General features: G+C 40.8%; 1 protein-coding gene across 1 annotated transcript; it reads left to right on the top strand.

Moving 5' to 3' along the window:
* The first annotated feature begins 2,130 nt into the window (after positions 1-2,130).
* Positions 2,131-22,266, top strand: NSUN3 (NOP2/Sun RNA methyltransferase 3). The gene is made up of 6 exons (XM_064643797.1): positions 2,131-2,238; positions 3,226-3,335; positions 4,344-4,687; positions 7,865-8,019; positions 8,536-8,657; positions 20,924-22,266. The coding sequence occupies exons 1-6, from the start codon at positions 2,146-2,148 to the stop codon at positions 21,183-21,185; spliced, it is 1,086 nt and encodes a 361-aa protein (XP_064499867.1). The 5' UTR covers positions 2,131-2,145; the 3' UTR covers positions 21,186-22,266.
* Positions 22,267-23,503: the final 1,237 nt, after the last annotated feature.

Below are 23,503 nucleotides of genomic sequence, written 5' to 3'. Positions count from 1 at the left end.
TTCTGGGCCCCTCAGTTCAGGAAGGATATTGAGGTGCTGGAGCAGGTCCAGAGAAGAGCAACGAGGCTGGTGAAGGGACTGGAGCATAAGTCCTACGGGGAGAGGCTGAGGGAGCTGGGGTTGTTTAGCCTGGAGAAGAGGAGGCTCAGAGGTGACCTCATCACCGTCTATAACTACCTGAAGGGAAGTTCCAGCCAGGTGGGGGTTGGTCTCTTCTCTCAGGCACTCAGCAATAGGACAAGGGGACACGGGCTTAAGCTCTGCCAGGGGAAATTTAAGTTGGATATCAGGAGAAAATTCTTTACAGAGAGAGTGATCAGGCACTGGAATGGGCTGCCCAGAGAGGTGGTGGATTCACCATCCCTGGAGATTTTTAAACGCAGATTGGACGTGGCACTGAGTGCCATGATCTAGTAAATGGACTGGATTTGGACCAAGGGTTGGACTCGATGATCTCGGAGGTCTTTTCCAACCCAATCGATTCTATGATTCTATGATTTTAGTGGAAAGCTTGACACTGTAAGTTCAGGATGCCACCCACTAACTTTGCCATAGTCTTTTAGCTTCCTACCTTTTGGAATTCTTTCAACTTGAAGTACTTTAAGCCCTAGATTTAGGGGGAGGGTACTCAGCATAATTTTTTGTTTCATTGGTACTGTAAAATTCAATTACTGTATATATTTTCTTCTGTGATACTGGCCTTGGCAGAATTACAGCCACGGAGAACTGTACTTTTCATACCACTTTTGTTCTGTATCTGTTGGTACAACTCATTTATCCGAAAGTCTTTCAGGTTTCCTTTCATGTTTGATACATAGGAAGTATCCATTTTGCCTGCAGGCCCTTTGTCACAATCCTGATTGAAACATTTTAAATAAGCTTTCAAGTGTGATGGTAATTGGCATAAATGTTCTTAGCCTTCATGAGTAGTTGCCTGAAACTCAAATATTTATCTATACGATAGCTCTCCTACTATCATATAGATGACCTTTGCACCCCTTTCCAGTCTGGATTTCTGAGGCTAGTTTCAGCCCTGGTTCACTTTCCAGAGAATGGCTTATCTGAAAACACATGTAAGATACTTGTGGGAATAATTCTCAAGTCTCCATCAATTTTTTATGGCAGTAGCAGCAGGTTGAGCTGGAGCTGATCCCCGGTGTGGTTCAGAGGAGGCTCTTGGGCAGCTGGACAGCAGCTGCAAAGCCTGGACCAGCCAGAAGTCTAGGTCTGGTGAAAAGGCACTAGCAGAGTCCTGACTGGTGGGTGGGGTGGGATGGCAGCAGCCCCTGGGATGCAGGTGCTGAGATGAGGATCAGTTTTGTAAGTTGACTGAGAATCCAGTTGCTGCCTGATCCTGGTTTATTTCCTGGAGAGGCAGAGGAGGCAGGATGGCAGTACAGACTCCTAAAGTAAGAAAAGAAAATCACAAAGAAACCAAAATCAAATGAAACAAAAAAACCACAAACAAACAAAAAAAAACCCACACAAAAAACACAACACAAAACCAACTAACCAACCAAGCAAAAAAAAGGCCAAAAAACCCCAAATGAATTAACACATTCCCCCCAAAAAAACAAAAAACACACAACAAAACCCGAAAAACAAAAAAAAAACCCAAACAAACAGAACAAAAAATCCCAAAGCAGAACAAAAGCAAAAAAAAAACCCCAAAACAAACAAAAAAACACACAAAAAAATTCAACAAAAAACCAACCAAACAAAAACCAAACAGCCAAACAAAAAAACAAACCAACAACAACAACAAAAGTCCAAACTAAAGAAACATAAAGGTCAGGAACTGTAGTGACAGGACAAGATGGAATGGGTAGAAATTAAGAGGGGAAATTTAGGTTACACACATTAGGTAGAAATTCTTTACTGTGACTGTGGTGGGACACTGGCACAGGTTCCCAGGGAGGTGGTGCATGCCCCAACTCTGACGGTGTCCAAAGCCAAGCTTGGATGGTGCCTTGACCAACCTGCTCTAGTGCGAAGTGTCTCAAACCATGGGAGTTGAGACTAGACGGTTTTTCAAGTCCTTCCAACCCATGATTCCAAGGTAAGACCGTAGGGGGCGGGGGGCCCTGCCCCCTGCCCTGCCCCGCTGTGCCGGCGCGGGGCGCGGCGGCCGCGCCGGGTGCGGCCATGCGGCTACGGGCGCTGCTGCCGCTGCTGCCGCTGCTGCCGCGGGGGGCGGCCGGGAGGACACCGGGGCAGGGGAGCAGAGGGACGGGACAGGTGAGCAATGGGCCGACAGGGCCAGGGCAGGGGAGCAGTGACCCCGGGCGCGCCGGGGCCCAGCAGGCGGAAGTGCGGCGGGAGCGGCGCTCGGCCTCTTCCTGCGCGGCGGGACAGTGGGAACAGCCCTGTTTGCTATCCCTCCTCCGAACCAGCGGGTGCATCCTGGGTTTTCTTGCCTTGTACGAAAAGCTGCAGGTGCCCAGCCTTGCCGTCTGTGCCGAGCCCGGGATGATCTTTCACGGCTCAGCGTCATGGAGGGAGGGAGGGAACCCCCGGCCCCGCTGATGCGCTCGGTGCCGGGTGAAGGAACCGGGAGACAAGAGGAGTAGCTCCGAACTTAGTCCTTCGGGTTCTACCTTCCGTCAGCTGTTCCTGTTCCATGGGGATCGTCAGGAAGCTGCTGGGTGCTGTTAAGGGGAAAAAAAAATATCCAGCAAAATTTAGGTGTTTGCCTTTGGGGTTTTCCTTATAGATAGCACGAGTTTACTTAGAAACCGAAAGTTCTTCCCCCCCCCCCCCCACATACAAAATTTAGGAGGTTAAAACCCAAAATGTGTAGTGCTTTTGATTACTCATGGAGTAGTTATTGCGGTGCTTTGCGGATTAACTCAGCTTGTCTCCCGCAACGGTTCAAATTCCATTCTTTTGGTTTACACCTTGGCAGAGCTGATCATGCTGATCATAATCATACCTTGCTTATTTTGCTCCTGGTAGATCAGAGTCCCAGAAACTACTGTATTATTAGCATTATTAGTATTATTAGTGGATATGGAGGGATAGCAACAAGCTTTGATTGACTTCTTCACAGGCAGGGAAGAAGAGTGTACTCCAGCTTAACTTGTTCACTCTCTGAAATTTCTGTTACATCTTGATCACATCTCCTGTGATCTTGATATTTGAATGTCCTTAACCATGTTGAAGAATTAAGGAGGGTTTTATTTGTTTGTTTTTACTACTTTTTTTTTTTCCTTCCTTTCTCCAAAGCTGGAAAGTAAAACAAAAGGGAAACTTCAAAAGCAAAGTTGTCGAGTTATTCTGGATCACTTTGACAAGCAGTACACGGCAGAACTGGGAAACGCATGGAGCAGTGTCAGGTCTGTTGTTTTGGGGAGATGGGGAAGGGAGGAGAGAGGAATTGATATTAATGACATGTGGTGAAGGCTGTCGCTTAATTTGGGCCTTGATCACACCGCTGCTAAAGAACATTCCTTGAAATGAAAAATGCTCAGAGTCTTAGAAACCATGTAATTCCTCTGAGTGCCCTCTTTGGTTTATCCTCTTTGAATTAAAAAGTAATTTAAATTAAATGCCTTCATTGTTGTTTGGTTTTTTTAATATATCTATTAAAAAGCATAGGTGTATAGCTTCAGTTTAATTGAATCAACTTAAAAACTCTCTTAGTTTGGATCAGTGTTTTTTCTGCTTTAGGCAGTGGATACTCCTGAGGAGTATTTTTTGAGACCAAATGAAAAATTGCTAAGAGGAATTCAAATGGAAAAGGGGGGAAATCCATGCGAAATAGGCCTGAAAAAGTGAACTGGAGAGCAAACAAGCATGTTTCTACCACATAAGCACTGCTTTCTGACTGTCTTCTAGGAATATCTATTGCTTTAAGTTTTTCTGGCCCGGTGTTTGCAGAACATAAAATGTAAAAAAGAAAAACTGTAAAAACTGCATATTATAGTGTCGGCCGGAATGGCCTTCGCAAAGGTGATATGATTCTTTTTGCTGTGATAATTGCAGCTAATATTGCAGTTGTTCTTTGCCCCCAGGGAAGTAAGTAGTAAGTAGATGGAAAGACCATTATGCTTCATCATGTATATCTTTTGCAGTCATTTGTTAGAGTTAAGAAAAATGGAGAACATCTTGTCTCTGAAGAAATTAAGTGTTTCAAATGCAATAATTAGAAAAAAATGGTGTCTTGATTCCCTATTAAAATTATTTTCCTGTGTACTCTTCTTAATCATATCTAACGAAAATGTTTTAATTTCTGATTACACCAGGATCATCCAATGGTGAGACTGTAAGTAAAGGGTTTCTTGGAAAAGATAACTTGACTTATTTGTCAGGTTATTAAGTAGCTTTTCCTTTTTTCCCTGTAGAGATGTCCTCACGTCCCCATTGTGCTGGCAGCACTCCATTCTGCTGAACAGGTTCAGCCCATGCACTGAGCTGGAGAACAGCTTGTGTGTGCAGGGATATCACCCTGCCTTCCAAGGAGGTTTGCCCTATCTTCCAGCAGCATTTAAGTGCTACATCAGGAGAACTCCTGGGAGATTCCCTGCTCAGAAACATCAGGCTGGTAAACTGAAAGAGTATTACCTGCTGAATGCGGCTTCACTGCTGCCGGTGCTGGCCTTGGAAGTGAAGGATGGGGAAAATGTTTTGGATCTCTGTGCTGCACCTGGGGGTAAATCAGTGGCTATCCTGCAGTGTGCCTGTCCAGGTAATGTATCCAGGTGCTGATCACTGGCACTGTGTCTGTTTTCAGTACACGATTCAGGTTGGGGGCAAAAAGCCCAAAAAACAATAGTTGTTCCACGCTGTTTAATAAAATTTTTATGAACTCAGTTTACCTAAAAGAGGATGAGAAATACAGTAGTCACTTAACTATGAGTTACTTTTGTCCATCAGTCTGCAGTAGAATAGCTCTGTGGTTTTTTTCTCTGCTGGTTCCCTTATTGGTACTTCTCCAGAAGTTATTTAAAGTCATGTATACTTGTTGCCACAGGGATGAAAGTAATCTGCAATTTTGGAATACTTCTTTTTTTCTTTTCCTCTGCTATATGTTTCGCCAATGCTGTGCAAATATTGTAAATAAATTTAAGTGTACTGATGTAAAACAGAGCATAACAAATTAAATGGGCAAGTTATAGGCAGAGGGAGAGAGTTTATAGTGAGGAATTGGTCTGTATCAGGATTTAATAAGCTCTATGTCTGAAGCCACCTAGATGTTAGAGAAGGACTCTAGTCACACTTTAGAAGGCAACAGAAAGCAGCAGCTCTGTTCTTCTGGGCCAGGGAGTTAAAGCAAGTTGCGATTACTGTTTCCACGTTTATGTGTTAGTTTGGGTAATAATTGTCTCAAAGTGTTCACAGCACCTTACGCTCTTGTTGTTGAAACCATTACTTGATTACAACTGATTTTCCCTCTGTATTGTAGAGGAATGAGGTGATGCTAATGAAGTAAATTAAATAGGAATTGTCCTTTCAAAAGGTTTAAAAAAAAACCAACCCACTTGTACCCCCTGGCTGCTTCTGGAGAGACCAATTTGTTGCTGAGAATGTAAGATTTAATTCTTAATATACCTCAGTGAATGCTAAGATGTACCGTCTGTGGCAAACCTGTTGTAGGACAACTTGAGGAGACATGAAAATAGAAATTTTATAAAATTAGAAACCAGGAATAAGAGGAAAAGTATCATTCTGTGTTTCTGGTATGAGTACGACGTTGAGGACCAAGAATCGGAATGGGAACGATTCCAGAAATGGAAAAATATGTACAGCGATTGAACGGACTTTATGATGCAGGCTTTATAGTTATTATGTATACACACATTGCATGTTCCCCCAGAATTTGTATCTTCTGGGCATGTCCCGGCCTGTCCACCTCCCTGCTTCTCTGTTTCTCTGCCGATTGGCCGGAGAAGCTGCAGACAGGAGACAGCCCCCGTTTGCCCTTTCCTCCCCTGGTTCCTCCTGCATTCCTCCCCTTTTGCCCGTGTCCCTATCCTGGCTTGTCCCCCCACCTGTCTGTCTCCTGCTCTGCCCTATGTTCTGGCTCTTTCCCTCCGGAGCTGATAAAAACAGCGTGCGCGCTGGAATAAGCTCTCTACCTGCGTCCCACCTTTGTGTCCCGGACCAGTGCTGTGCCATGGTCCCATCCCCTCCCTTTTCAGACCGCGGCAGTACAAGATGAGGGGGTAACTATTCTGAAGTGGTAACTACTCTGGCTACATTGTTAAAAGTAAGACTTCTGTTAAAACACTTCTAGCTTAAATTTCAAATAAATAAGGGGTTGGACTGCTGGGCTTAGGATACATGAAACTGATGCTTTATTTATTTAAAAAGTAATTCAATAATAAGGGGCGTGTACTTCTGTGGTGGTTTGAAAAAGCTTTTCTCTGAGGTAGTAATGGTTTGCCCCACTGATAATACTGGACCAATCAATAGTCCACGTGCACCCTACAGAAATTACATGCCCACAGAAACGGAAGAGAAGGTGGGTAGCCATGATCTGAGCCACGAGGAGGCAGGGGGCCAGTGAGCCCCTCTGGGGGCCAAGGGCCCCCAGCCAAGGCAGCGGGAGACCTGGTATAGTGTCAAAGCTGGACCGGGTCCCGTAATCAAGAGCTGGAAAAGTTTCTTTACTGTCAGCAGCAGCAGAAGACACTGAAAGCGGCAGCGGAGCAGTCCTGAGCAGACAGCAATGGCTAAAAGTCAAAAGATAGCCAGTAGCAACGAGATAACGTGAAGCCGGCTGAAGGACGCAGAGATGATCCTGCAGGAGGGAGAGCTGGCAACAAAACAGAGGAAAACTCAACAGAGCTGGTTTGGGGTAAGACTGTATTATTTTCCCAAAAACCAGAGACTCTCTGAAGAGGAGGGGTGGACTTCCAAACCCTTAGGGAGTCCCGAAATGCAGCAGCAGCTAGAGAGAGGGAGAAAGGAGCTGAAAACCTGGAGTTGTCCTGAGAGCTGAGCCTGGACGGAATGTGGAGGAGGTGGCCGTGTCCTCTGCTGCTGCTGTTGCTGTTTCTATCAAGCTGTCGAGCTGAGACAGAGCAAAAGAGCATTGGTAAGACTGAACTGAAAGCTGCCTTCAATGTTCTAATCTAAGAGGAGTGAAGATCTACAAGGAAATCCCCCGAAGGCTCAGGCTCGGGGTTGAAATTTCCACAAAGTAAGAATAAAAATCCTGACTGCTATACTTAAATTTGCTGCCTCAGGAAAATGAAGGACACTAACCAGTGCCACAAAAAAACTGAAATGAAGGAACTGTGGCCTGAGAAGTGACAGAAAGACTTTTTTCTTCTTGGACTTTTATTGAAGAGGAGAAATTTAATTTAATGTAAATATATATGTGGGTGTAAATAAACCTTTGTAAATATTTTCCCCTTCCCCCAATAACGAATGGCTGTGTTTTGTCTGAAAACTCTCCACATGGAGTGAAAAAGATATCAAGTCCATACCATCACTAAACCCTCTCACAGAGGCAAAGTGTGGGAGGGGAGGCTTGACCTTAAAAATTAGATTCTTGGGAGTTTCAAACCACCACAACTTCATTTAGACAGTGGCTCAAGGAGCCCAGAAAGGCACTCAGCCCTAGTCTTTGGATACGGGTTGTGATTAAACGAATTTGTTTTGCTGTCGAAGTCTATTGCTACAGAAGCATTTGTCTGTAAATATTTATGGCTTGCTCTGTAGAAGCATGTTGAAATTTAGGTTTATAAAAATACAGTAAAAAGTGCAGTAACAGGCTTATAAGGTGTTAGCTCTAAGTTAGTCATGGCAAAGCAGTAGAACTTCTAAAATCGGTCTAACTCCTTATGTTTGTAAAAATAGAAAAAAAAAACCGTAAAGGCTTATTTCTTTTGTCTTTTTTTTTTTTAAATTTTCCAAGGTCAGTTTCACTGCAATGAATATGATGATTTGAGGGCAAGATGGTTGAAAGAGACCATAGAATCCTTCATCCCACAACCTTTGATTAACTCGATAATGGTCTCCAAACTGGATGGCAGACACATTGGAGATCTTAAGCCTGAATTATATGACAAGGTAACGTTATTATTAGCAAATTGTATTTCTCCATTCTGATTCTTTTTCTTCCTACTGTCTTTTTAATTTTTTTTTTCTGGCCCCCACAAAAATATCTGACCTATCAAGGGGAACAAATCGTGTACAGGATATGCAGAGCCACAGAAAATATTTTATGAAGCCTGTTGTGCATTTTTTCATGTGTTAGGTGATGTTGTCCATTCAGCCTTGGTAGTGAATTCTGAAGACCTTGTAGCTGTATTAGTTTGCATGATGTGTAATTAGGAAGGGCAAGGGAACAAGTGAGAGCTGCTTAGGTAGAGTTTACTTTTGGAGTTCTAATTTCTTACTTCCTCACCTGATAACTCCATTAAAAACATCTCAAAATAGAAGTTGGATCATTTCACTCCTGAAAATGGAAAATAAAAAGGGTGTTTCTAAGTATTTGCAGAAGTAAGTTGAATAGATTTTTAGCACATGGTGTTCAGAAACTGAGTATCTTTATTATGAATGATCTTATTTGCTTTTATTGTGTAGGTACTGGTTGATACTCCTTGTTCAAATGACAGAAGTTGGCTTTTCTCTTCTGATATTCATCAAGCTACACTCAGGGTGATCCAAAGAAAGGAATTATCATGTTTACAATTCCAGCTTCTGAGGTGAGAAATAAAAAAGAAAGCTATTCAAGTAGTCTTTTATAATGAATAAAAATTACCAGGAGGGACACAAGATTTTTCATTGCTTAATGAAGAAAACCAGGATTGACTATGTGAAAATTAAGTGAAGAATATGTAGTTGTGCTGCTTTTTAGAATATACAGTGAATCTGGGTTAATATGAGTGTGGAAATCTGGGTGGGGTGAGATCAGCAGTGAGCCCTAAGTCCTCTACTACCCTACTGATGTCATGGCTAGGCTTCGTGAACGGGGATTTGGGAAGGGCTCTACCCACATTTCTTACAAACACACTGGTGGCTAAAAAGGCCAATACGAGATAGACCCATCTGGTTGCAAAAGGCACAGCAGAAAGACTCCTTAGGTGGAATATTCTGCAAGACATGAATCTTTCTGCGTTGTCTTTTCTCCTCAAGAGTGATCCTGTGTGCTTTCTCAAAAGAAGCAGCAGTGTTGTAGATGGTGTGTCTCCAGACCTCCCGATTGGAGGCCAGAGTAGACCAGTTATGTTGATCAATATGGCCAAGGCTGAGATGTTGTTTCAGGGAGTCCTTGTATCTTCTCTTCGGGGTTCCTCTCTTGTGGAAGCCGGTGGCAAGTTCACCATAGAGCACAATCTTAGGGAGGCAGTGATCCTTCATCCTTGAGACGTGTCCTGCCCAGCACAGCTGTGTTCTCAGCAACATGGCCTCAATACTTGTGACTGCTTCTTGTTCTAGAACAGACGTGTTAGTCACATAATCTGACCAGTGGATGTTTAGGATTGTACGGAAACAGCGTTGATGGAAGCGTTCTAGGAGTCGCAGGTGGTGGCGGTAGATGACCCATGATTCGGATCCATATAAAAGAACAGACAGCACAGTGGCTCTGTAAACACTGATCTTGGTGCTTTTCTTCAAGTGTTTATTTCGCCAAACTCTTTTATGGAGTTTTCCGAAAGCACTGTACGCCTTTGCTAACCTGTTGTCTATCTCTCTGTCGATCTTACCATCCGAGGAGATGAGGCTACTTGGGTAATTAAACTGCTGGACTGATTTGAGCTCTGATTGGCCAATGGTCATATGGGGATGATGGAAGACTTCCTGAAGTGCAGGTTGATAGAGAACTTCTGTCTTCTTTAAGCTGACTTCCAGCCCAAAGAGCTCAGCAATGTCTGCAAAGCAGGATGTTAAACGCTGCAGAGCTGCTTCTGTGTGGGCAACAAGGGCGGCGTCATCAGCGTAAACCCTACAGTCGTCTTATCTCACTTGTTCAAATATATGCCCATTTTCAGATGACTCACAACAGTCTAGTACAATGTCAAAATATTTTTGGTGTCACAACTAAAATGATTTTGGATTTATTCCACAACTGAAGCAAAAACAGACATAATTTGTAATAGTGGGGGTTTTTTTACCTATCAGTGAAAGCAGTCTATACACCTGCCAAGCTCTACATTCTTCTCCAAAATCCTTTTGTTCTTGTTGTTATTCTCTCACAGAATTATCCCTTATGGTTCTTTATTATTTATTAGTCTTTTTGATGACTGAGCTGTAAGTCAGGGCTGGTTGCCAACCATCGCTGTGGTCATTAGTCAACACTACTTCAGAATTTGCTTCTGAGCTCTTTATATGGAGAAATTGAGTCCACTACTGTACATTTTTACGTGCAGCTTGAATTTAATACCCAGCTGACTATTGGTAGTTGATATGGTTTGAAGCTGGCTCCCTGCCAAGTCTCCAAACCTTACCACAAGAAGTCCCCCCCCCCACAAAACCTCAGGGAGAAGAGGGAAATAAAACAACCAAGAAAACCAAAACGAGAGAGAGACAGCTAAAGCAATATATATATAAATATATTTACACTTATGTTACAGCCATATACAATTGAAATATATATACAATTTCACAAGGGAAAGGGAAGGGGGAAGGGAAAAGGAACAAAACCAAAATAAAATATATATATATATCCCAATCAGTAGCCCAAGATCTAGCAACTAAAAGAAATTAGCAAAAGACTGTCTTACTACTCTCCTTGGGACAACAGAAAGTCGCGCTGGAACGACTGCTGGCAACCTCTGCCTCCCAAGGTCGGCAAGGCCTTACCAGGCCTCGCTCCCCAACAACGACAGACTCAACAGCAGGGAACCTGCACCTCCAAGCCACTGGAAGGAAAGAGAGCGAAGGCCTTTCCTCCTTTCTTCTTATAGCCTGGCTTACGTAAAAATCGTAGGGAGTACTGGGTAAATCTGGACCCTTCCTTGGTTACAAACTGGTCACCAAGGAAGGCCTAGACCAAACTACCACAGTAGTACAGAAAGACTCCTGATTCTAATCAATAGAGTAGAAAAAATAAAACAGTGTGAGGTTTGGTGAGGGAGAGAGGATTGTTTGTTTATTTTTAAGAACATCCACCCAAAAATCCAAATCAAGGCTGTCATGCATTACACATTTTAATGATACCAGCCATAGGCTGGCATGTGGAAAGCATTTATAACTCCACGGTTTTTCTCTTTGGGATTAAAAAAAAGACTTCTCAATAGAACCTTCTAAACTTGAATGTTATTTGCAAAGTAACAGTCACACCTGAAGCTCATCTGTCAAAGCAAATTGAGGGAAAAATAACATATTGCAAACAAAAGAAACAGAGTTTTTATGGAAAGTTCCCATTGCAGCAGTTGAAGATAGTTTTGCATGAGTTCCTGTTGAAAAAGAGCCTAGCAGAAGCCTGTGATTTATAACAGAAATATGAGTATCTTATTGCAGTAATGCATCATGTCACCCATTTCCCTTGAAATTCACATTTAAAACACTGGCCTGTTTCTGTTTTCCCTTTTCAATACCTGACATACAAAATCCAATTTGTGAACCTGTACCAAAAGAAAGCATATATCATGCAGAGAAATTTTGAGAATTTGTATAAATCATTCCAGATTGTAGTCCTGGAGAACTCATGACAGCAGGAACCTTGTTTTTTAAAAAAAGATACATTCCTGCCAGCCCAAATCAGATTTAATTGAATTATTCCTAAATCAAGAGAAAGCTTTCTGTTGAAAATATATTTTACTCTTGCAACAGTAATAAGAATTAGATTGTGAAGGACAAAATAGTTTTGGTATGTAAATTGTAGTAAAAGGATGGTAATTTCAATCTTATTGCTCAACATAGGTCTGAGTAGTTCTGTAGGTCAATCAATCTATTGCTGTGTGCCCTTGATTTTTGGGGTTTTTTATGGTCTTTTAAAATATTCTGGAGCATTTGAAATAAATGGTTAATTTCAAGAGGTAGGTATTATAAGGGTTACTGGGTAAAATATTTGATGTATAGTTGTCCACTGTATTGTTACTGTTCTTTTTACGTGGTCACTTTAGAATGAATTCGCAGTACTAAAGATGTCTCAGATCCCACATGAAAGGGTAAAAGTAAATGATAAAATGAGATCAGGAAAGGCTAAACATGACAAGAGCATTAAAAGTTTAGCAAAACTAAAACGGTGGAATGCAACTCTATTCAAGTTTGGGTAGGGTCCATAATTATAAATTAAAAAAATTGAGTTTGAATCCCATCTCAGATACTTCCAGTAATATTTGGAAGGGCTGAACTTATATTCATCTGGCTTTTTACATGACTCAGCTCACGCAGGGCTGTACTGGTTTATGGATTCAGGTTCCCTGGTGCTTTATGCTCCCAGGCATTTCTCACCTTGATTCCTGTATCTGCAAAAGAAAAACAAGTCTAAGACTGAATCCCAACAATTTTATTGAGGGTACTGTTAGAAATATATTACAAGAGGGAATGGTTTAAGACTGAAAGAGAGTAGGTTTAGATTGGATATTAGGAAAAAATTCTTTACTGTGAGTGTGGTAAGGCCCTGGAACAGGTTGCCAAGAGAAACTGTGGCTGCCTCATCCCTGGAAGTGTTCAAAGCCAGGTTGGACAGGGCTTGGAGCAACCTGGGATAGTGGAAGATGCCCCTGCCCATGGCAGGGGGTGGAACTGAATGGGCTTTAAGGTCCCTTCCATCCCAAACCGTTCCATGATTCTATGAAATGTTGTGTGATTTGAAGACAAAGCTTGAAGTATGAGAACCAAGCATTATTTCAGCTTAGCAGTAGTATTAAGAATAACATACAAATGAGAAGAATGAAATCAAAGTGGGGTTCTATTTGTATTTCTATCAAGCAACACTCAGCCTAAAATTTGAGATTCCCTTCTTCTGAATTAAAGAAATGCTTAACTTGTAATCTGGTGTCATGGTTTGAGATAGTCCCATAATCCAATCCCCTAGCTCCATCCCCCCTCCCACATCTCAACCTAATGTGAGATGGGTTTTTCCAGACAAAACACACCAGACTCAAAGTGGGGGAAAGGGAATATATTACAATGACTGTACAAATAAATACCATATCACATTATACACACAATCACAACTATCTCTACCATGACATATAGTATTTACAATGGACCAGATCTCTTCTCCCCTCCAAATAAAAGTCCAGGAGGGAAAGAAGGACAGATCCCTTCTAGTCCTTAAGCAGCAGCATCTTCTGAAGCAGCAGTCTGTCTGTCTTCTCCACATGCAGCAGCTGATAGCTGGCTTTCTGCCAGCACTCACGAGGGAGGTATTCAAGCCTCTCTCTCGGCCCCATCGCCTCACAACCGAGGGGTCTTCCGTGGGCTTCGTAACCCCAGACAAGGTCGTTTCACCACGTCATATCACGAAGACACAGGGGGGTCTTCATGACGGTCTGGTATCTTTTGCAGGGCCTCTGTGCCCTGTCTCTCAGGCTGCCACCGTGGCAGCAGTGCAAGGGGGGGGGAGCCAAGGTCAACTCCCCCCGCATTCCATCTGGCTGTCCCGGTCCAGCTCCGGGACGTCTCTGAGCTTCTCAGCTCCTCTCTCTCCGGTGCTGCATGTCTAAAACTCTTCTCCTAAATAGGAGTCCATGTCCCTCTTCTCCAAGAGGGTCTCCAAGGGAGTTTTGGGGAATCTGGTACAGTCTTACCCCAAACTCTGTCTCTTTGCTCCTGGCTCTCTTTCTCCTCCCTTTCCAGGAGTCTTCTCTGCGGTGCTGCATGTTGTTTTCTGCTGCTCCTCCAGTTCAGGTCCTTATCTCTGGCTCTCTGCCACCGTTTCTCTGGTCAGCGTCAGCTGCTGCTCTGCGCCCATGGAGAAGAACATCTCCCGGCATAACTACAGGCACATAGCCCAGCTTTATGCTGTTCCAGGTCCCTGCAGCCCCCCAGCCGGGGCTGGGAGGGGGCCAGAGGCCCCAAGGGGCACAGAGCCCCTACCTCGTGGCTCACAACATGGCCACTTCTCCTCAACAACCAAAAAAACTACAACTCATCTCTTCCGGTCTGGTTGTGATATGTTTACATTTCTGCAGGAGCGCCCATTGGACAAAATTTCAAAACTTCTAGGGGTTTCCACCCCTTGGGGTCTACCACTTTTCTTAGCCTCTGGGGGAAAACAAGGTCCAAACCATGACATCTGGTTTTCTTGATCTGTTTTTGGGGGGAAACTGGGGCATCAAAGAGAAAAGTGAAGGAAGGAAGTAGGGTTTGCAATAGGGTGTAATTATTTAAGTGAATAGATGCTTCAGAGAAGGAAGATCTGGAAGAAGTGTTGAAACTGCTGCAACAACCTTCCTACTCCAGTCTATATGAAATCTGAAATGTAAATAAGTGGCATAAATGTTGAACAGCAGATTTTATAAGCAGTGAAGGCACCACTGACTTGTAATGATTGTTAGTACCAAAACCAGAGCATCCCTACTGAGTGCTATAATCCAAGAACTGCAAATCTTATTATTTGGAGTGTTCATGCAGAAAACAAATTGCAAAGTAAGGAAGGAATAGTCATTTCCTGATGCTAAATGCTAGCATACAGTGGTTCCCAAAAGTGACTTTCCCAATGTTATCAGGTCTCAGACAGAAATTAAATTTTAGGGCTAAGCTTGAATACCTAATAATGTAATGGTTAAACTTATGAATATGTCTGTGAAACCACATCACTGATTTTCACATATCAGAGAAAACAGCAGCTTTTAACTGCAAGTTTGTTTATTTGTGTCCGATGTTTTCACAAAAATTTTTTGTGATGAGGTTTCATAGAATATGTACAATTTGTTGAAAAAAAGAGTCTTTTTCACATAGTAGTAAATACTGTGATTTACTGGAAAAATCATGATATTTCTTTTCCCTCATTCAGTGCCATCTCTGTATTTTCACTGAAATGTAGAGTTTCCCACATGTATCTAGAAGAGGAATTGTGTGCTCTTAGTTGTGGGGGGGTTAAAATAAATGGTTTCTGATTTTAAGAACTGCCTGGATCCTTAAGCCTTTGGCAACATCCTGAGAGCAACTTACAGATTAAGTTGCTCATGAAATGTTGAAAACGAAGTTTATTGAATGTATAAATAACTGTATGAATAAACAAATAAGCCACCCAATGGCTAGTCAGTTGTTTTTGGGATCACATATTTAAGTTTAGACACGAATTTTGCTTTAATTCCACCTTCAGTCCTTTTTGTGTGTGTGTGTTTCAGAAGCAGTAAGGAAAACCTCTAACCCTGAAGTTGGGTGGCAGGGTTGGCTTTAAAAGTCTTTCATTCTCCCTTCTGTAGCTGAGAAGGTTCTGCTTGGGTTCTGTATGTTTTTCTTCTTGTAAATAATAAGTTTAATTTGGGAAGAGAGATGGACCTGTGAGAGTGTATAAGTTAAGAAGGTACTTCTGGGATGAGTAAATGGCAGAAGAATTGAAGGTTTGTCACAGTGGACTACATTTGTGGGATTTCATTGTTTGGTTTAGGATTTTTTGGTGCCTGTGTCTACTTCTACTTATAGTTCAGTTTAATTCAGAAGAATTCAGTTCATTTTCATGATTTTCCTGTTGCTGCTGTGTTTTTCTGAGCTGCAATGTCTCTCTACAGTAGCAAAGCTTAGAGGAGCAGAGGAGTAGGTGCTCGGAGTGTGGAGAGAGTACTTGAACTTTCTCTTGTGCACCTCTTTCACTGCCCATCACAAAATATTAAAAAAAACAAACAAACAAAAAAAAACCTGGTATTTTGACACAGGAGGAATTTCTTTGTAATTTTGGCTTTGTTTGAAGAAATAAAAGCAAAATCTTTAACATGCACATCATGTTACCACAAAGTATCTGGACTCTTGTAAGAGGAAAAAGGTAATGTGGGTATCTTTAGTTAATAAAAAGTATTAGAATTGAGGATAAAAGCAAATTACAGAACAGATAAGGTTGGAAGGGACATCCCAGAGCACATGGCAAGATTGTGTCCTTGAGATGCATTTGTTCTCAAATTGCTTCTAAAAAGGTTGGCATTTTTTATTCTGATAAGACATTATCTGGCATATTGAGCAGAAATACATCTTAGCTGCCAAAAGATGGCACTGTTGAAGTGTTGTAATATTTTAAAATTGCCCTAAAAAATATGTAATTAATACTGAAAATAGTTGGGTGATTAACATAATTAATACTGATCCTTCCAATGGCATGCAGCATAAACCCAAGCACGGGACGAGTAGGCTGGACATGCAGGTGGTAGCTATAGTATGAAATATATGTATTTTTCTGCCCATTTTTACAAGGGTGTTTGAAACACCAAGACTTTTAGAATGAAAAAAGTCAGCCCCTCACGTCTAATTTTCTGTAAGTGGGAAAAATCCTCTTTTTAGGTTCTGGCTAACTACATTTTAGTGGCATAAAAGAGTTTTCTGGACTTAGAATTCTGGCTCTAGCATGGTCTTTTTTTCCCTGAGATATTAAACAATAATACTGCTCTGTTTTCCCTAATTTAGTAAAAAAATCTTGATAAACAAACAAACAAAAAAAGCTTTGAATTAATGTGTTTCTTTTAAAAGTCTTATCTGTTACTCTTGTAATACAGGGGGTTAGGATAGATTAATCCATCTTTTGTACCTCTCACCTCCACAGTACAATATCTGCCATTGAACTTGTACCCAGAGACACACCCTGCAAAAACACAATGTATTGCTAATACTTTGGGGGGTTATTTGTTTATCTGTTTGGTTTTATTGTTGTAAAACCTCATTTAGAATGAGGAGGAGAGCAATCTGCACCTGTTAACTTGTTTCACAGAACTTCCTGAATGGGATGGACATCAGCCCCCCTTTTTGTTTGGATTACAGATGGGTCTTCTGCTGAAGTGCTGGAAAGATTTAAAGGTGAATTTGGTGGCTATAAATTGATAATGGGAGGAGTTCAAAGCAAGTGTGGAGAAGCATCAAGAAGTTTTTGCAGAATGATGTGCCAGTGAATCTCACTCTTATCATGCAGGTTTCCAGCTATTGTAATTCCAAACTGTTGATTAGAAAATGTCATTAAAATTTCAGACTCTTTGCTATCACTAAAGCCTAAGTTGCGATATGCTGGTATGTACTAAAGTTGTGTTCAGCACCCCAGAAAACAGTTGACTAAATCAAAAATGGTTGTAGGGAAAGGTGAACAAGTCATGAGGTTCCAGGAAAAGTTTCCAGTGCTTTTAATGTGTGTTCTCATGTTTCTCCATATGAAGCTTGAAACCTTGCAGTATTAGTGCCTGTAAACATGTAAAATTCATTACAGTAAATATGCGTACCTGAAATAAAATTATGAAGTTAAGTATCATCTATATTTAAACTGAAAGTTTTAGTTATTTAATGAACATGAATGTCATCTGTACTAGTAAGAGAAAAATAACTGCAGATTAACTACCTTTAGTTAATGTGTTTTACTTTTAAACAAGGTATTATAATAGGAGGAAAGTGAAAAAGTACTTCAGGGTCATTTGCACTGGCATCTTTTTTAATCATGCTAGATTTGAAGCCTGGTTTTGGAAGTTACAAAGTACCCTATAGCAGGTACTAAATTTCTTAAACTAAGAATTGCGCTTTAAGTAAGGATTTGGGGCATAATCAAGATTCCCAGTGAAAGAGGAATCTTACATTCTTAGATGGTGGAGTTATAGTAGCAGTGGTGGGTTCTGTTTCATGTCCAACCTATCCCTTGGATGCGCTTGTTTCTCTCCACTGATTAGAGAGGAAGGCTGGTTCCTTAAATTTATTTGGACAAATTCCTTTACGACTGAATTCTCTGTCATGCTGATGAGGAGAGGACCAAACTCCCTGAATCTGCTCACCCAGTGGAGTCTCACTCTGTGACTTTCAGCCTGGCACTTCTTCACTTTGAATTTTGCAGCTCAGTGCAGGTTTATCAAAAGCTAAGTATGGCTTAATCAGGGCTGGCTTTGAGCACAGGCACTGAAACAAGTGTTGCTGGACTTGACAAGATGGATAGATACATTGATTAACCTTACAGTGGAAAGTAATTCTCCTCAGATATTTTAATTCATGATTTAGGTTCAAAATAAAGACACCTGCAGTGAGCAGGCCAACCTTTTTGGGTCATGTGCCAGTGCAGATTCACAGGATGAGGAGGCTTAGACAAGTTTTGATGTGAGATTTTCAAGCTTGCATTCAGAGGCCTGTGCTGCTCTGGTGGACTCAGTTGTAGGAACATGGTGCCTTTGAAAATTACTTTCATATGGCTATATGTTACTTTCTGTATGGTAAGTAAAGGACACTTACCAAGTCTCCAGGCTTTTAACCCTGTAAGCAGTAGCTTCAACTACTTATATATATGGTAAAAGTATTTTCTCACTTGTCTAAATGCTTATATAGTACCTGCCTTATAGGTAGGAAAGGAGTGCCATTATCTGCTTCTGTGAGTAAAATTATCAGTTGTGCTAAAAGTATATCTTGATTGTCAGGTCAAAACATTTTCAGGCATTTCTAGATACCCTCTCATGGCTTGGCACTGCTGCACACATGGAAAAGGTGTAGCTGGAGGAGAAAATTTTGTCAAAAATGAGTTATCTAACTGGATTCTGATAATAATAAGATCAGCTTAACTTTATGAGAGCCCATTTAGACTTCAGCCCTGTTCTCTTTGAGTTCTAATGTGAAAGCCAGAAAGGAGGATCTGTTACATGAGTGAAAAAATGCTTTTAGATTTCCCAGAACAGGCATGAGGACATTAGGATTACAGCTGCTCTCTTTTGCTGTCTCAAGGTGGCATGTAAATGTTGTGCTATACCTGTCTGTGACAGAAACATTCTTAAACATTTTGCAGGCTTTCAAAAGCTACTCAGAGGTGTGAAATAAGCTTGCAGTTTTGTGATATGTCTTACTAATTTTCAAAGTATCCTGGAATGAGTCCACTAGGCCCAGTTAAATTGAAAATATTTAGACTACCTAAGTGCAGTGTAACCTGTTTTTTACCTATAACAGACTGAACTTGAACAGCTTACTCACTCAGGCTAAATGTGCCAGCCATCTACTCACTCTCCATCTTTTTACTGATACAACAGAGGTATTAAACACTTATTTTTCTTACAGCATCATCAGTTGAGAGAGCTCTGTTCTTTTACTAAAACTGAAAAAGCATAAACTTCAGTAAAGTATGTACTTGGCTTGCTGATTGACATAATCAAGACTCATAAAATAAATGAGGTTATGTGTATACTCCCAAGAGAAGCAGATTTAGTTTTCACCTGTCTGAAACAGTAATTTGTCCTGGTGGTTCCTTCCTATTTCGGACAGGACTTTCAGTGCAGCTTTGATCTCTGATTGGCTTTGATCCTGCTTGTGATGAAGCTTTTCTTTATTGATTCTTTTCCTGAAAAGTCCCAGTTCTGTTAAAAGGGATTATGTTTTCCCCTTTATATTTTCTTCTTTCATTTCTCAACTGCTTTTGTTCAGAAATCACCTTTAGGAAGTTCTCAGCTTGTCTCTGGAGGAAATGCTGTTTCAATGGCATTGTATTTGTTTGTCTGGGCTTGGAATCAGACTTTCTGCATTTGGAGGCTGCTCACCTCATCTAGTTTGAAGAGTTTGTTGTTGTTTTTTGTTTGTTTGTTTTTGTTTTTCTTCTTTTTATTTTTTCCCAGTACATTTTTTTTCTGAGGTATGAGTGTGAACACAGAATTGTCAGTAATATCTACAAATCTGTGATTATTCAGTGTCTTTCCATACAGTGTGACTATGTCATTGTGATCCATGCTTCCAGTATCCCTGCACCTCCTGCACCTCCTAAATTCCCAGTGACTCACTTGCAATCCTCTCAACCCTTACCTTTGTTGACTCTCTGATATTCATAAGCTAAGTAACATCATTCACTTGTTCAGATTCTCTTGTTTTTAAACAAATAGAAGGAGCAATTGTATTTTAATGTGGTATTTGCTTCAGACCAGTAGTATCTGCTTGAATATTAGCTTACAATTCAGTCTTTGAGCCATATGTCCTTCAAGGCTCCAAAATGTATAATTTAATGGGATTTAATAGCAAATGAACCTTTATTGTAGCTTTCTCTTTTAGTAATATGGTGGTATTAGATTTGAAGAATGCTCTTCTGTGGTGCAAGATTTTGGATTTTTCTCCTTACTTTCTTAATTTGCAGTAGGTGAATATGGCTTGAATATCACTTCTAACTCTCATAGGTTATATTTTATGTTGCTGAAATAAGGACTTTGCAGATCTGCTTTAATGCAAAGTCAGCAGCTTGTTTAAACTCAGTTTCAGTGGAAAAGTGATAAAGAACCTCTGTTCCCTTCACCCACCACTCGTTATAAAGCTTTCAGGCTTTAAGCCACTATTTTGCCTTTGTTGAGTCAAAATTTGTCAACAGGTGGTTGAAGGGCACATAAAGAACATATGATCCTTAGGAAATCAGGTTGAAAAGTAGTGACTCAGTGAAACCCCCAAGTCCTCTTACCTGATAAATAAGTTGCAGAATTTGCAGAAATGTTTCTAAAATTACAACCCAGTAATTAGTTCAGGCCATTAGTGCAAGTGTACATTCTGATATTTGTTCATGCAAGCAGCCAGCTCAGGATCCAGCCAACACGTTTGATATGGTGTAACCCATTCTGTATGCACAGTTGCAGCATTTTCACAGCATGTAATTGTCTGAAAGCTGCTGTCATTCTGCAGCTCTGAATGGATGCTGCTTTATAGTTGTCACTGCTGTGTAAAAAATACCTTCAGTTAACTGAGAGTACAATAATAAGTGAGAAAACAAAATTGCAGTTTCCTGTACAGTCAATTATATGCTGTTAAGACATTTTCATAGTTTATTTTTGTCGTATTTATTTACACTCTAGATTTATAAGTCCTTACATGTTCTCCCACACCAGAATGTCACTTTTATGTTGACTTTTTTTCCCTTTTTTCTTTTTTTTTTTTTTGCTATTTTCAGGTCTGCTATTAAAGCACTGCGTCCTGGTGGATCCTTGGTGTATTCTACGTGCACTCTCTCAAAGGCAGAAAACAGTGATGTGATAAACCTCATCCTAAACTCCTGCAGCAATGTTATGCCTGTGGATATAAGTGAAATGGGCAGAGCTGTTTCTCAGGAATTCACTTTTCTTGATGGCTTGCAGCAGCATGAACTTCTGGTGCTTCCAGAGAGAGGGAGAGCGTGGGGTCCAATGTACGTGGCTAAATTAAAGAAAATCTAGTCCACCTGGTGCCTGTTAGCTCTTTGTAAGGAATATATGATAAATTAATATTGATTTAGAGTATAGGATGTGTATATGAACATGTTCAAGGCAACTGAATTTAGAGCATTGCTGCCTAATAAAAAGGAAGCTAGATATTTAACTTATTTTGGCTTAAAATACTCATAGTGTCTTCTAATTTGGACTTGTGGGCCTCTGTGAAGTCCTTATGAAGTCAAGGGAGCTTTGTATTTTCAAGGTGGTGCTTTTAAAGGGAATTTTATTCTAGAATAGGGCCTAATGTGGTGGAGTTTCCCACTTTTTTGGTTTGTTTTTTTTATTGATTAATTCAGTTTTAACACAGTACGTTTTTTTAAATAAATAGTTTCTATGGTCTGAGGTCACAGAAATCCTGCATTCTCTCTGAACACATCTAGAAATTTGTGTTTCTGTGAGAACTGATTTCTATGTAGATTCTGTCATCTTAAATGCTGACTATTCCAAGCACTGGTAAAACAGGTTTCATATTTGCAAAGTTGTTTACTGTTTAAAAGCTGTCTTTTGTTTACAGTTGCAAAGGTCAGCAGCTATATGGACACCTTGTGTCAGCAGCTATATGGACAGCTTTTTATTTTTTTATATATTTTTTTATATGTTTGAGCTTGCAAAAATACAAATTGAAAGAGTAAATTACATTGAAATGTCCTTAAGATTCAGATGTGTTTTGTCTTGGTACATTATGTTTGTAACATAATGCAGCATATCTAGAGCACATATTTGAAACAGAAGCAGAATGATTAATAACCACAATAACAGCACAGTATTCAGAGGGTTTCGTTACATAATTACAGTCCTAAAGTGCAAAGCAGGCAATCTGGAAAAGTGGTTTATCCACCCAGGTAAGAAATGTTATGTGAATTCATGATGTCCTGTCTGTGGTGTGTAAGACCAGGTGAAAACATGGACTGATGGTGTTTATATTTTTCCTTCATAAATATATAGACAGATGTGCACATGCAAACTGTGTTTTTGTTTTCCTGTGTGTTACCTGTAAAAACTTCTGATCCAGCAGTGCTTGAATTATGCTCTTGAGTGGATCACATCGTGGTGTATTTGTTTCATCCTGTGCTTGTCTGGAAGTAAAAAGGAGTCCTTTCATCCCTCTCTGACCAAAGGGTTCTTTCCCAGATGGAAGTTTATAATCATTGTTTTTAAGAATGGTGTTTTAAAAAACAGAGGAGTTAAAGAAAGAGAGAGTTTATGAGTTGCTCATGGGGAAATGGGGGTGTGTGTGACACTGTACATTTATATATTTCATAGAATCATAGAATGGTTTGGGTTGGAAAGAACCTTAAAGATCATCCAGTTCCAGTTTCCCTGTCGTGGACAGGGACACCTTCCACTAGACCAGGTTGCTCAAAGTCCCATCCAACCTAGCCTTGAACACTAGCAGGGGTGGGGCATCCACAGCTTCTCTGGGCAACTTGTTCCAGTGCCTCCCCCCCCTCACTATAAAGAATTTCTTCCTAACGTGTAATCCAAATCTACCCTCCTTCAGTTTAAAAACATTTTATACGTTTTGTGTGTACATTACATACTTTTTGCAGCCACAAACAGAACTTGTTAATGCAGATTTTTTTTATTTTTTTTTCTGACTACAAAAGGACACGTCATAAAGAGCTTGTAAATACTGGAGTAACTACCAAATTGGTGATTCTGCTCCTCATTAACAAACAGGAATAAAGTTCATCACATGAGGCCTTCTGTAAGGAGCTCCATGCAACTGCTTGAAATGCAGCAGTTCTCAAGTGATTCTGTTGGCTGTGAGATCACAAATACTTGTTACAAGTGTGACTGAACTGCCTTTTGTCTCTGAAAAATTCAGTTGGCTTTTCACTGCCTTTATTCTCTGCACACCTTGTTATGTTGCTGAGCCTCAACTCTGGCTGCATAGTACAGCCATGGTCATGGAGCACTCAGCATTTGTCCTTGCTGGAAAGGTCCTGTCCATAAGCTCTGGAACAGTGAGAGGACAGTGCTCAGAAGCACAGCGGCTGAACTGAATAAAATCTGAGTTGCCTAAAAGCTGATTATGAGCAGCAGCTTTGGTTCTTCAGGTTTCTGTGATTAAGTAGAGGAGGGTTTGGGCAGTTTGCCCTCAGAGCAGTGTCTCACTGCTGTAGCTTTTGCTGAAGCAAATAAGTGCATACGATGTTCTGCCTCTTGCTTTCACAGTTATCCTTTCCACTGCTTTGTGATGAAAAATGTTTGAGGTGCCCCTGTAGTATTAAATTATCAGCAATATCTCTGAAAACTTAAAGAGTATGTAAAGCATATGC

The sequence above is a fragment of the Pseudopipra pipra genome, chromosome 2 (assembly GCF_036250125.1).
Source record: "Pseudopipra pipra isolate bDixPip1 chromosome 2, bDixPip1.hap1, whole genome shotgun sequence".
In the NCBI taxonomy this organism is placed as follows: Eukaryota; Metazoa; Chordata; class Aves; order Passeriformes; family Pipridae; genus Pseudopipra; species Pseudopipra pipra.
This window is presented reverse-complemented; position numbering and strand designations above follow the sequence as displayed.

Bases quoted from the DNA above. Each gene is read 5' to 3' on its own strand.
- NSUN3 (XM_064643797.1), top strand. From the start codon at position 2,146: ATGCGGCTACGGGCGCTGCTGCCGCTGCTGCCGCTGCTGCCGCGGGGG. The intron at 4,688-7,864 runs GTAATGTATCCA...AAATTTTCCAAG, and splicing joins CCTGCAGTGTGCCTGTCCAG to GTCAGTTTCACTGCAATGAA. The intron at 8,658-20,923 runs GTGAGAAATAAA...TGCTATTTTCAG, and splicing joins TTACAATTCCAGCTTCTGAG to GTCTGCTATTAAAGCACTGC.